The sequence below is a fragment of the Pagrus pagrus genome (genome assembly GCF_965226575.1).
Source record: "Pagrus pagrus genome assembly, chromosome: 8".
Lineage (NCBI taxonomy): Eukaryota > Metazoa > Chordata > Actinopteri > Spariformes > Sparidae > Pagrus > Pagrus pagrus.
In genome coordinates this window covers 976096-990518 of record NC_140192.1, presented here as the reverse complement: position 1 = coordinate 990518, position 14423 = coordinate 976096, and the positions used below count along the sequence as shown (strand labels likewise).

The 14423-nt window shown below is 44.8% G+C and overlaps 2 protein-coding genes across 6 annotated transcripts in view; one reads left to right on the top strand and one right to left on the bottom strand.

Annotated features, from left to right (window-relative positions):
• The window catches only part of LOC311261222 (uncharacterized protein), a 2631-nt gene extending 2273 nt beyond the window's left edge, over nt 1-358 (bottom strand). Inside the window, exon 1 of the mRNA XM_084359711.1 lies at nt 28-358. Within this exon, the coding sequence (XP_084215837.1) occupies nt 28-217 (190 nt within the window). The 5' untranslated portion in view covers nt 218-358. The remainder of the gene's footprint in view (nt 1-27) is intronic.
• dglucy (D-glutamate cyclase) overlaps nt 1-14423 on the top strand; it is a 21219-nt gene extending 6796 nt beyond the window's left edge. The window contains exons 2-17 of one of the 5 annotated variants that reach the window (XM_084358828.1): nt 1058-1230; nt 1425-1572; nt 2561-2640; nt 5262-5415; nt 6529-6711; nt 6939-7092; nt 7808-7958; nt 8224-8346; nt 8442-8672; nt 9030-9147; nt 9985-10127; nt 10360-10459; nt 11072-11220; nt 11745-11864; nt 12967-13127; nt 13697-14423. In XM_084358828.1, coding sequence (XP_084214954.1) covers nt 2568-2640; nt 5262-5415; nt 6529-6711; nt 6939-7092; nt 7808-7958; nt 8224-8346; nt 8442-8672; nt 9030-9147; nt 9985-10127; nt 10360-10459; nt 11072-11220; nt 11745-11864; nt 12967-13127; nt 13697-13858 — 2022 coding nt within the window. In that variant the 5' untranslated portion in view covers nt 1058-1230; nt 1425-1572; nt 2561-2567 and the 3' untranslated portion in view covers nt 13859-14423. The other 4 variants (XM_084358826.1, XM_084358827.1, XM_084358830.1 and 1 more) reach the window with 4 other exon arrangements.

Sequence of the window (14423 nt, the reverse complement as noted above, 5' to 3'; positions counted from 1 at the left end):
GTCGTTAAACAGTGCGGTGGTACTGACCTATCCTGTGTAACTGGACCTGTGGTTTCCAGCAGATCTCCAGCAGTCTGCGCTGCCGGTCGATCTCCTCCTCGTACTGGACGATAGTTGCTTTAAACACCCTGAATATTTCTTCAGCAGCAGCAGTTAGTCGCTCGCTGACAAACTCTCTCAGACTCTCAGCTGAACTCATTGTTGTTTCCTCACACATTCAGTCATTAGCTGCATCGGCTCTGACTGCAGGAGCGTCTTCACTGCATCATCACACTCAGGCAGCTAATGCTACTAGCGCCTGGACTGTTTACTTCCGCCGGGTGTCACGCTGTTAACATCCGACAGCGGAAGTGCGGCGGCTTTTCGTTCCGCTTCCGACTGAAGACATTTTATTCAAATCTTTCAAATATATCTGACTACAGCTGCAAACTTAACACTCAAAAACTATACATTGGTAAAAAACTATTAGATTATTTAGATATTTTCAGATTTACTTCAGTTGTTTGTTTTTATCTTTTTGTCATCAAAAAACATCAACACAATTCAAACAGGATCAATAAATTATTTCTCTCTTCATTCACGACCAGACAAAGGTTTGATCAAATACGGTCCTGTGAGGGAAACTCAAAGCGTGAAACAGGTGTTGTGTGGAGTCAGGAGTATGAGCTTTAAAGATGTGTGAGCCTCCTGTCCTTTGGATCAGAGGGGGACAGTATCTGACAGTAACACTCAGCTGTCAGGAAGTGCTGTACCTGCTATAATGGAGCTGGATTTAAGACACATATGATAAAATAGCGATTTATATTTAGCCTATAAATGAATGAGCACACTTTCTTCCAAAAGTCCATAATATTCAAAATAAAAAGTCTCTCACAAATATAATATTTTTTATTGATAGTAATAACAGTAGTTGGTTGTGTTTATAAAGACATACAAACACAAACATGTGTGCTGTTGTCCCAGTTTAAAATATAAAGACAGTCATGAAATTTGGATTTCACTTCTACAAAACATCTTCAGATAAAACTCGCTTAACAAAGTCAGTTTTGATCCTCAGCTCTCTCCACAGGGCCGCTGTGGTACGAGCCCAGCAGCTCGGGGGCGAGCTTTTTGTGAACGCGCGCTTCCTTCGGCCTTCGGGGGCGGGACCGGGGGAGACACATCTGGACGAGGAAACAGAGCTCGACACAACACCGGTTCTCTCTGTACCACACAACGTGGAGGATCCAGGTATTTTCCTACACTGTGTCCAGGTGTTAATGTGACACCGTTTGTTTTCACTCCTGTTGCTCTCAGGAGTATTTTGAGTTCATAAAATGTCTTTTCTTTCTTTCTTTCTTTCTTTCTTGATATTTCCTCATAAAAACATGTTAAGTCTTCACGATGTAATTACACAGTTTGGCCACTACGAAAACTGTCTTCAGAGTCTGGCGCTGTTCACGGGGGCTAGAGAAGAACCAGAAGAAGAACCAGAGGAACCAGACACCACAGAAGAAGAAGGAGGGCGAACATGGCTGTCTGAGTGCTGACCCTCCACTGTGGTTCAGCTCCGTCTCGTGAGCACTCTGTGAGGTGAGAGCAAACAAACAGCCTCAAATATCATTAAATACAAAATGTAAGACGTTTATTTTCTTGTAGAAAGTGTCCGTTAGTCGCAGTTAAAGCCTGTCTGACTTTTAAAGTTTGTACTGTTTTCATCATTTACACCAACATGTATTAAAGAATATAACATATTGATGGTAAACATGTCAAAGTTTTACAAATTCAGTAAACGCTAACTAAAGGCTATTTCTCTTGGAGACAATCACCAGACTCCCTTGAAAAAACGCTGAATTTTGAGACTTTGCATTTGGACAGGCTGTTTGAACTTTGTTAAATTCTGTCAACAACACATTTTTAACTGTCTGGATCTACTCGTTCATTCGGCAAACGTTATACATGAAGATGTTTCTTTCTTTGTGTAAAAAACATCCGTCCGGTCATCTGTTGCCCCCTCTCTGTCAGAAGGCACCTGTTAGATTATATTTTATTGTATAGTCTGTTCATCCATCTCCACCATAACGTCAGCTCAGATCGTAAACATCTATTATTAAAACATTTTTATATTATACACTATTATAACCCTGTGTATAAACCATGCGTACACCACTTTCAACGCAGATTTCCTAAAGAACAAAAACCCACAGAGGGAGAAAAAGGAAAAGAAAAGTGTGAATTAATTTTTCACTGAATTGTGACAGGATTAAATAAATAGTTTAAAAAACCTTCACTATGATCACACAGCGATGCTCCAGTTGGTAACCTTGTCTTTACTGTCTTCTGTAAATGTTTGTCAGTATGCATTATGATAGTTATAATGAGAATGATCTTTATGTTAATAAATGTGATGTTTCATAGTGTGCTAAACGTCTAACCAGGGATGTTATAGATGAAAAGAGAAGTGAACCAGCAGCTCAGATCTGCTTGGTTTTTCAGCAGCGTCCTGAGACTCACTCTGCTTTTTAAGTTTTATGATAATGTGACGTTTGAACTGAAAAAGAACAAACTCTCTGTCTGTTAGCTGCAGCATGCTGACTGCTGTCAGAGCCGCCGGCTGCCTCAGACACCTGAGGAGTGTCTGCAGCTCTGCCGTGACCTCAGGTAAACACCTTCTTCTTCTGCTTGTGTGGAACAGCGAATAAAACTCTTCAGATTCATTTTAAAGACTTCCAATTATGAATTGTTGAAAATCAGCTCAAGAAGAAATGTAAAGTTTCTAATCTAAGAAATGAAGCTGACTGACAGTAAGTGTTCCTCAGCAGCAGAGTTGTTTCAGGTGATGTTGTTATACAGTTGGTAGGTTTTGTTTAACGGAGCCATTTTTTATTTTCCCTCGTTCCCTCTTCTTATTTTGCGTATTGGCCAGAGGACCTACAGAGTTGAGTTGTGTTGAAGTAAAATAATTAACTCCAGAAAATCAACTGATTACATCTCAAATACAACACGGTGTCCGTCTGTGTCTGCTGCAGCTGACCGTTATCGTCACTGTTGATGAACTTGTGGCCTTTTGTCCAAAAAACTAAATCAAACTTCAAAATGTTCCTGTTCCCCTCATGGAGCTTATTGATCAGAGCTTATTGATCAGAGCTTATTGATCAGAGCTCTGTCTGTAGTGATGCAGAGACAGATGATGTATTGATCCTGTTTGAATCTCACAGCTGATGTTTGTCAGTCTGTCATCAGACTGTGACGTCATTATAAAGACGACGGTGTCATTAGTGACGTCGTCTCCTCACTGAAACACTGTAGAGCTGCTCCTGTGTATCAGCAGCTCACTGAACTGAACCAGAACCAGAACCAGAACTGCAGTTGTCAGTATGAGCAGATTTATTGTGATGTTCATCTTGTTTAGGAGCTTTTCTGAGCCCAGTTGGCTCCATGTTGGTGTTGGTTCTGGTGCTGATGAGACGATGTAGTTCACTGAGCGCTTCAACACAAAACTACATGAGGTTTGACTTTAACACAACAAACTGACAAACATCATGTGACTCATGACCCAGTTCAACTGGATCAGAACATCATCTGTCTCTGCATCACTAACAGACAGGGTGGTTATCAAATAAAGTCTGAGGGAAACAGGAAGGGGCGGGACATCGGCTCTCTATGAAGTTGATTTTAGAAACATCAAAAACAAACAAACAGTCAGAGTCCAAAAGACTGCAGAACAACAACAGGACCACCAGGACCAACAGGACCAACAGGACCACTAGGAGCAACAGGACCAACAGGACCAACAGGACCACTAGGAGCAACAGGACCAACAGGACCAACAGGACCACTAGGAGCAACAGGACCAACAGGACCAACAGGAGCCACGTACACAAACCAACACATCAAGTTTGGTGTTTCTGGTGCTCAGACGGTCGGGTCAGCTGTTCACTGTTACTGAGTCACATTTACAAATGTAGGTTTCGGAGCTGTTTTCACAGACAGGAGTGTTGGAGGGGGTCGGCTGTGGATCAGGTCAGCTGCCTCTCATTCTCTCTACAGAAACCGTTTTCTTCTGCACATCTTCCTCTTTAACACTGTTTCATCTGGACAGATATTCTCTGTGAAACACTCAGAGTCCAAAGATTAACCACATCCAAGCCTTCTTTATTTGATCATTAACCTGAAACGGATAAGAGTAGACCAGAGTGTTGGAGACATCAAGTCCTGCCGCTGTAGTTGGACTGAAGCAGGAACCAGTCCGTCTGTAGATCAGGAGCTCGTTGGAGTTGCAGCAGCTTACTGAAGTGTTTGTTCTGTGATGGAGCAGTCGGTTAACTTAAGTTCTCTGAGTCCTGCTCAGTTGAGGCTGTTGATCAGGAAGGAAGATCCCAGAATCAGAACCACGACTGGATTAGCTAACGGTAGGAACTACAAAATAGACTACAGTCTGGTGTTTGTCTCGTGCAGAATCACAGTTGTTGTTTGTTGACTTCAAGCATTTTTAACATTTTTTAACCAACTTCAGACGGGCTGCACGCTAACACTGTTAGCTCAGCAGAACTACCTGATGCTAACACTGTTAGCTCAGCAGCTCCAGTGAAGACTTCACGTTAATGAAGGGTTAAATCTGGTCTCCTCAGATCAGGTTGTGATCTCTGTGATCACAGCAGACGAGCTGCATGGAGACATCTGATGTTTAAATCATCTCCAGCTGCTTCAGGTGTTCAGCAGAACGCTGCAACTCTGTTTTACTGTGAAGCTCCAGAAATGTTCTGTGGACTACGAGACTTCACCTGACTTTATATCATCAGGAGGAGACGATGACTGAGCCTGACTTTATATCATCAGGAGGAGACGATGGCTGAGCCTGACTTTATATCATCAGGAGGAGACGATGGCTGAGCCTGACTTTATATCATCAGGAGGAGACGATGACTGAGCCTGACTTTATATCATCAGGAGGAGATGATGGCTGAGCCTGACTTTATATCATCAGGAGGAGACGATGGCTGAGCCTGACTTTATATCATCAGGAGGAGACGATGGCTGAGCCTGACTTTATATCATCAGGAGGAGACGATGGCTGAGCCTGACTTTATATCATCAGGAGGAGACGATGGCTGAGCCTGACTTTATATCATCAGGAGGAGACGATGGCTGAGCCTGACTTTATATCATCAGGAGGAGACGATGGCTGAGCCTGACTTTATATCATCAGGAGGAGATGACTGAGCCTGACTTTATATCATCAGGAGGTGTGTGTGTGTGTGTGTGTGTGTGTGTGTGTGCAGGATACCAGCAGGCTAACGTCGTCATCCTGCCCAATCACCTGGCCAATGACTTTGAGGCATTCTGTCGCAGAAATCCCGCCCCCTTGCCGCTCCTTTATCGCAGCCAATCAGGAGAGACTTCCTGTCCACCTCTCGCCAAACATGCTGACATAAGGTAGAACACACACACACACACACACACACACACACACTCTGAGGTGTCTGTTACTCTCTGACTTTGTGTTGTTCTTCTTCTTCTTGCTCTGCTGAGATGGTCCGTTTGTAAGCGAGTCCTTCAGAATAACTGGCGGGTCGTCTGAGATGGAGGAGGACGCAGCTCGTCTCCGTCCTGGTGATGAATGATTCACTTCGGTCTCGAGTGTCGGCAGATTTCATGTTAACGACTCGTTTAATGTTCCAGCTGATCTGTTAAACATTCACCACGATGTCCTGAGCTGCAGCGTCACTCTGGACAGGACTGAGAGACGGACCGGGTCATTATGAGACACTGACACGAGACTTCCACACATCGCTCAGCAGGAGGCCGATGAATCGTTCACTTATAAAACATCACAGATCCTCAAAGTGACGTCTTCATGTCACCTCTTTTATTCAGCCAACAGTCCAGAACCCAGAGACTCTTCACTTACAGTCCAGAACCCAGAGACTCTTCACTTACAGTCAGTTATCAGCAGCTCACAGAACTGAACCAGAACCAGAACTGCAGTTGTCGGTATGAGCAGATTTATTGTGATGTTCATCTTGTTTACGAGCTTTTCTGACCCAGTTGGCTCCATGTTGGTGTTGGTTCTGGTGCTGATGAGACGATGTAGTTCACTGAGCGCTTTAACACAAAACTACATGAGGTTTGACTTCAACACAACAAACTGACAAACATCATGTGACTCATGACCCAGTTCAACTGGATCAGTACAGCTCTATATGATGACGTCATTAAGCGAACATGTGGAGGAGCATGTGACTGGTGGAGAAAAAACTGTTGTATCTCAACAGTAACTAGTAACTAAAGTTACCAAATTAATGTAGTAGAGTAGAAGTAACTCAACATTGTACTTAAGTGCAGCACTTGAGGTTTTTCTCGACTTTGGCAGGAAGATTTTTAGTTTGACTGTAAATATATATCGTTTCCAATTATTGGTTATCAGTCTGCCTGTGAACTAATAACCAGCGTCGGCCCTGACAAACCAGCTGCTGCAGATGATACTCACCTCAGTTATTTAATGAAATAACAGTATAATTCAGGTGAAAGTGTTTCTTCTTCTCACAGTTCCTCCCTCCAGCTCTCAGCCCCGAGCTGCCCTGTGGTCCTGCTGACGGTGCAGAAACCTCGACATGATGTGTGTTTGTGTCCGTCTGTCTTCAGGACGGACGTCTCTCAGTACTGTGTGTATGAAGACGGTCAGCTGCTGAAAACAGTGTCCAGCCTGCAGACTTACAGCACTCAGCGCAGGTACGATAACAGAGTGGAGCTCAGACACTTCATGTTCATGTTGACAGCGTTCTGGTGCACCTGTTCACCTGTATACCTGTTCACCTGTATACCTGTTCACCTGTATACCTCAAGCTTCAGGCTGACTTATATTTTATGCATCTACATGTGTCAGTTGTGTGTCATCACTGTTCAGTCAGCTGGCACACTTTGTTTTGGCTCCACGTCGTCTCTTTGTCGTGTCCCAGGAACACGTCGGAGCTGCAGGCTGCGAGTGACGGCTCGTGGTCAGACATGGTGTGTTTCTACCTGGGCTGCAGTTTTGGCTTCGAGGGCAGCATGAAGAAGGCCGGAGTCCCTGTCAGGAACGTGGAGCAGGGCACCAACGTCAGCATGTTCAGGGTACGGTCCAGATGTGGATGTCTGAACAGGCTGTGAGTTAACTGAGGTGGAGATATGAAGAACAAGCCAGATGGTGCAGAGCTGCTGACACAACCAGAACTACTTCTGTTCTCTTCTCACACATTTCGGACACAACTTTGTGCATCATGACAGCACACACAGTTTGTATAATGCCCAGCACAGCTGTAAATCAGGACGTTTGTTATCTCGTCACATTCGAGCTCCATCTGAAGATGTTTTCATGAAGAATAAGATCATTTCTTAATCACGTTCGACATCAACTCAATTGAAAACGTTTAATGATTAATATTGTTTTTGTGAAAATATGATTATTCTGAATGTTTCAAACCAGTTGGAACAGCAGAGACCAAAGACTGGGAAAGTTGGATCATTCCTGCCAACCCACTCAAAAATCCAGAACTTTTCCCAGTTCATGTGCAGCTGAACTCTCCAGGTGCTTAAGTTCTGAGTTTAGACTAGTTTGGCCCTCAAACTGTCACAAGACGACTTGGAGAAGTTCGGCCGAGTTGTCGACGTGAATCGAGTTAAAGAAGTAAGATTAATATCATGTCCTGGCCCACGGAGCCACGGGCCTCTGGTTCTGGTTCTGAAGACACACACACAGAATCACAAAATAATGTGTGTGTGTGTGTGTGTGTGTGTGTGTTTTTGTGTGTGTGTGTGTGTGTGTGTGTGTGTGTGTGTGTGTGTGCAGACTGCGGTTCCCTGTGTTCCTGCTGGAGTGTTCAGCTGCCCTCTAGTGGTCACTATGCGTCCTGTTCCAGCTGCCATGTTGGATGCAACAGTGGAGGTGACTCACCTCAACCCGCTGGCACATGGAGCCCCTGTGCATATAGGAGACCCAGGTGCACACACACACACACACACACACACACACACACACACACACACACACACACACATGCAGTGGACCAGGTTGGGTCACAGCAGTCCAACAATGAGCCAGAAGAACCTGGATCCTGCTCCTTCTTCAGAGTCGATCAGTCTGTTGCTGAAGACTTTGTTGTGTTCTCTCAGACAGACCCTGATTTTACACTGATTCATGAGTTTTCCACCGCAGCAGTAACCTTCATGTCTCACTGTGTAACTCTGCATCATGTGTGTGTGCAGCTCTCCTCGGCATACACAACCTGTCCAGACCAGACTATGGTGACGGAGTGGAGCTGCAGCCCGGTGACGTCCCGGTGTTCTGGGCCTGTGGAGTCACTGCTATCGAGGCCATCCTCAGCAGCAGTGAGCGATCTGATTGGCCTGTTCTGTGCTAGCTCCATGCTAGCTACATGCTCCTCAGTGACTGCAGTGCTTCTTCCTGTTCTGTCTCGTTTCAGAGCCGTCTCTGGCATTCAGTCACTCCCCGGGCTGCATGTTCCTGACGGACGTCCCAGACTCCTCCCCTCCTCCACCCTCTGACGGTGTACACTCCCCCACCTGGGATCCCAGTCTGGAGCTGATCCCTCGCAGCTTTCTGCTCTCCCAGAATCCCTTATTGTACAGTTTGGCGTCTCAGAGGGCCGTGGAGAAAATCAGACAGCTGGAGACGATTATCGGAGAGGACCCAGGTGAACACACACAGGAAGTGATGTCATTCTCTAAGGAAACAGGTGGTGGTGGAGCTTTGACTGATGGGAGTTTGATTTCAGCAGCTAAATGTGAAGCTAATGACTTAGCTCGTACAGAGATGTGACTTCTCATCTCGCTGCAGTCGTGGCACTAACATGAAGACACAGTGTGTATGTGATGAACACACAGTGTGTATGTGATGAACACAGTGTGTATGTGATGAACACAGTGTGTATGTGATGAACAGTGTGTATGTGATGAACACACAGTGTGTATGTGATGAACACACAGTGTGTATGTGATGAACACAGTGTGTATGGAGTGAAGTGATGACACGTGTCGCTGTCTGTGCTCAGGTCAGCGAGGGATCAGAGCTTTATTCGTTCAGGATGAACTGCTGCACTCCTGTCTGTCACTCTCCCACGCCGTCTCTGTTGCCATAACAACCGGCTTCCCCACACACTACCAGCACAGGTACATAAACACCTGGCAGACAGGTAACTCTACACACTGTCAACTACACAACTGTGTGTGGTTAAAGATTCACCAGGCAATCAAACAGTGTTCTGGGACCTTATTTTGCTCTGAGAGCAGCTGGTTTATTCACTGATGGAGACAGTTTATGTTCTAACCTCATTAATATTGTAAATCTCTCACTTTGGATTTCTTCTGTAAAACTACAGACTGCCCCTTTAATAAAGCTGATGGACAGCTCTCCTGGTAAAGTACACGCCTCATGCGGGTTTGAATCCTCTCTGTAGTTTTTGCCGCATTAAATAAAGTTTGGCCGACTTCAGACGTCTGAGACTGAAGCTGAAGAGAAATCTAAGATTACACTATAAAAACTTTAACGTTGAACCTGTGAGGACGTCAGCTGGACGTCAACAGTGAACGTCAGACCTTCATTCTGCAGCGGACGTCTTTTTAACGTTGATGAAGACGTTGAGTTGAAGTTGTTTGTGGATGATTCTGTCTGCAGGTTGAAATAAATACTTGTTGCTCTTTTTCTCTGCACTAAATCTAATTTTTGACATATTGTCACACTGGACTTCAAACTTCAGTCTTAACGCTGACTGAGAGTGACACACGACGTTCCCTCACAGGAAGAGACGTGTTAATGAGCTGAATTTAAAATAAACGAATGAAAAGACGCAGGAACACGGAGCGGTCACTGCTCCATCAGCTGAAACAAGAAGCACCGCCACACGTTTACATCCATGAACCTTCAGTTCTGATCTAAGTATCGATCAAGTATTATATATATACACACACACACACAAGTATTGATTGTTGTTGGTGTTTCCCCTTCAGCCCTCCTGATGAGACCGATGGCCCACCGGGAGCCATCGCCATGGCAACCATGCTGCTGTCGCTAGGCAAACAGGTGACGATGGTGACGGACAAGAGAGGCCTGGACATGAACCGGGCCATCATCGATGAGGCTGTGAGGACGGGTGGGAAAGACTTTAACTGTCACACTGATAACTTCAGAAATAATCTGATTGTGAAGTTAAGATAACCTGCACAGGTGAACACCAGCAACGCTGGGCTGTAAACAGACGACATCACGGTCACATGACGTAAAGTCTCACTGCACAGTTACTGTACAGGTTTTCTTTAAACTGATCGATGTACAAGATCAAAGAGAAAAAGCTCCTTCTTGATTTAACGACTCTTTAATTTCAGGTGTGCTGAAAGCTGCAGTCCCATTGGTCACCTTCGAAGAGGGCGGCACAGACTCTGCACTGCACTTCTTGTGTCACCATGGAGACCGCAGTAAACCCAGGTGAGGATGACTTCTACATCTAGTCCGGGTTGGTTCTGATTTGTATGCATGCAGTTATTTCATGATTGTTTAGATTTTCTAATTTATATGTGAGAACACCTGAACACCTGTACACCTGTACACCTGAACACCTGTACACCTGTACAGCTGTACAGGTGTACAGGTGTTCAGGTGTACAGGTGTACACCTGAACACCTGTACACCTGAACACCTGTACACCTGTACACCTGAACACCTGTACACCTGAACACCTGTACAGCTGTACAGGTGTACAGGTGTACACCTGAACACCTGTACACCTGTACACCTGTACACCTGTACAGCTGTACAGGTGTACAGGTGTACACATGAACACCTGAACACCTGTACACCTGAACACCTGAACACCTGTACACCTGTACACCTGTACACCTGAACACCTGAACACCTGTACACCTGTACACCTGTACACCTGAACACCTGAACACCTGTACACCTGTACACCTGAACACCTGAACACCTGTACAGCTGTACAAACAAAATGTTCCGGTCAGTGAACATGTAACCTGCAGAATGTGTCATGACGTGTCTCTCAGCTACACGCGTGTCAAAGTAAGGTGCTTGTGATTCCAGGTACGACCACCTGGTGGCGATAGAGCGCAGTGGACGTGCTGGAGATGGAAACTATTACAACATGAGAGGAATAAACATCAAACATCTGGTGGATCCCATCGACGACCTGTTCATCGCTGCCAGGGAGATACCAGGGATCAGCACGACAGGTGAGACACACACCTGTTCCTCCGTGTCACCGTTTGTTTCTGTCGCTTGGATCCAGATTGTGAGAAATAATGAATCAGACGCGTTATTAAAGCTGCAGAGAATAAAATGTCTGGTCCTGTTTCTGTTTCTGCTTCTTGTTCCTCTCCTGTTCTGTCCTTCACTGCTTTTATTTGTTCATTTTTAATTTATTTCTTATGATTCATTCTTCTTTCTGGTCTAAATCTTTTTATCTGTCGTCTTCTTATTGTCCTTTATTGATCGTATTCTTTAATCATCTCTTTATTTGCATCACTGTTTTTTATTCCTTTTGCTTATAATAACTCAAATTGTCTTTTTGTGTTTTTACATTTTCTTGTTTTCACCTCAGACGAGACGTCCTTGTCTTTGTCTCCACTGTTGACTCTTTATTCTGTAACATTGTCGTCCTGAGTTTCCTGCTTTAGCTTGATTATCAAATCACTTTGTTTTTTAAAGGTGTTTTATAAGTAAAGTTTATTTTGATCGTTATTATTATTATTATTAGGGATCGGTGATGGAGGTAACGAGCTGGGGATGGGTAAGCTGAAGGAGAAGGTGAGCGCCCTGATGCCCAAAGGGAGTCTCATCGCCTGTGATGTTCCCGCTGACTACGCCGTCACTGCCGGTACTGAATCATTACACTGACTGAACGAACACATGTAACCACTGTGTTGATCTCAGGTGCTGCAGGTGTGGATACAAACTAAATGCACTCTGCAGTTCAGGTGCACTGAACACAGATCTATTATTAACTGTAGAAAACCTCCAAGTGCTCATAAAGTTCCAGTTATGTCGTCTGTAGATGTAATCTGTTAAATGTTGCTCATTTTATCTGTACATGTGAAATGAAAACAAAAAAGGAAGTGACAGCTTGAAAATATCCAAAAGACGCTGATTCACCGTCTTTGACGTCGTTGAAAAGACGTCCACTGGAGACAAAGTGAAAGTTTTTGTAACCTTTTCAGCGTTCACTGACGTCCAGCTGACGTCCTCGCAGGTTCAACATTAGAGTTTTACAGTGTAATGTTAGACTTCTCTGCAGCTCCAGTCTCAGACGTCTGAAGAACTTCCTGTGGTTCAAAATTAAAGTTTTTATGGCGCCAAATTTGAATTCATGCAGCAAACACTGAGCATCAACCTCAACCAGCTTTACCAGGAGAGATACTCATCAGCTTTATTAAACGTTGTGTTTTAGCCTCCTGATGAAGGTTTGGCATCATAAAAACTTTAATTTTGAACCACAGGAGGTTCTTCAGACGTCTGAGACTGAAGCTGCAGAGAAGTCTAACGTTACACTGTAAACACTTTAATGTTGAACCCTGTGAGGACGTCAGCTGGACATCAACATTGAACGTTGAAAAGACGTCTATGAAACGTTCCTTCTGTCTCCGCTGGACTCTTTTTAATATGTTTGTGTCTCAGTAATGCATTCGTAGATAATCACTTCACACATGAAGGGATCTGAGGACATTCAAGTCCTTTACTGACCTGAGGTCATCTATCGTCATGTCACTCCGTCCAAACAGACTGATGAGATAACAACTGTCATTTTGTGTCGTCTCTCTCTTTGTCATCCCAGCATCATTTTCCTGTAGCGTGTTGACGTTGTTCAGACACGTCCTGGTTTTTATCACAGTTATTTAAAAAGACCAAACCAAAGCTACAGTACATGTTGAAGTGAAGTCTGATAGAGAAGAATAACCTCACCGGGTCGCTCCCTCCTGCAGGAGTGTCTAACTGGGGAGGATACGCTGTGGCCTGTGGGCTCCACCTGCTGCACACCTGCCCCTCCCACCAGAGGTACCTGAGGAGAGGACTGGGACTGGAGCAGGGAACCCCCCGAGAACAGCTGCAGGACTGGACCGCTAACCTGCCGTCTGTGGACAAGGTGACAACACACACACACACACACACACACACACACACACACACACACCCTTGTTACCATCACATTAAAGGTGCAGTATGTTGAGTTCTTACTAAACAAACAGGGGGCAGCACAGAGTAACTGCTAATAACTGTGTTCTCTTGACTGTCGCTGCTGTTAGCGTGTTAGCTCAGTTAGCCGTGCAGACTACCAGGGGAGTGTTGGTGTCAACATTGAACCAACTGAAAGTTTGAAACAAAAACTCTTTGAACAAAGTCTTCACCCTAAAATTTAATGATTTACTTCACATTTGTTCAACTGGCGGCCCGTGGGCCAAATGTGGCCCTTTCACAGCCTCGTCCGGCCCTTTGCTGGTTTTGTTAGGAGGCTAATTAGCCCATTCATTAGTTGTGTCTGTCGATAAGCACAAAACTACAGAGGCCCTAAACAGTCATGGGTCATAATGAGTCACGTTTCATCTGTTTTCTTGAGGTCAGAAGTTATTTTCACGTCATCGTCACAGAATAATAAAAGTGTTTTCCCCGAGACAACGAGGTCACTGACCTTCAGTCCCTCTGTGTCTCCACCAGGAGGAGTCCATCCTCTCCACTCTGGTGAGTTTCGGGATAAGAAGCGGGAAAACTGGTAACCTGGCCATGGAGGTGGACGGTTTGACCTTTCACCCCACACACTCTGACATCATCACCAGACTGCTGGAGGTCACGCGGGGCTCCACCCCTCCAGACCCCTGATGACCTCGTCCTGTCTGAAGTGTCTTCAGCATTTTATGTGGGAAAAAAATACAGATTCATACGTGGATAAGTGTCTGTCCTCCTGTCTGTCCTCCTGTGTGTCCTCCTGTGTGTCCTGCTGTGTGTCCTGCTGTGTGTCCTCCTGTGTGTCCTGCTGTGTGTCCTCCTGTCTGTCCTCCTGTCTGTCCTCCTGTCTGTCCTCCCTCGTGCTGATTGACAGATACAACTCATGACTGGGCTAATTAGCCGACTAACAAACCGATCAAAGGGCCAGAATGAGGCTGTTGAACAGATCTGCCCGACACTGAGCCTCATCAACAGATTTTGTGACGTGTTAATATAAATCCACAGGGTGTGTGTTCCTGTTCGGGTTCAGAAATCTGAACCACACTTGTTTGTGTCACACTTTGTGATGGAAATAATGATTTGCTTGGAAAAGTGACAGTGTTTATTAATGTAGTCAGAAATATTTAAAAACTGTTGGAAGTGACGTTTGAATTTTGTTGTCAGGAAAATCATTTTGTACAGATTCAAATGTATTTTAGATTAAATATTATGCCGCTGA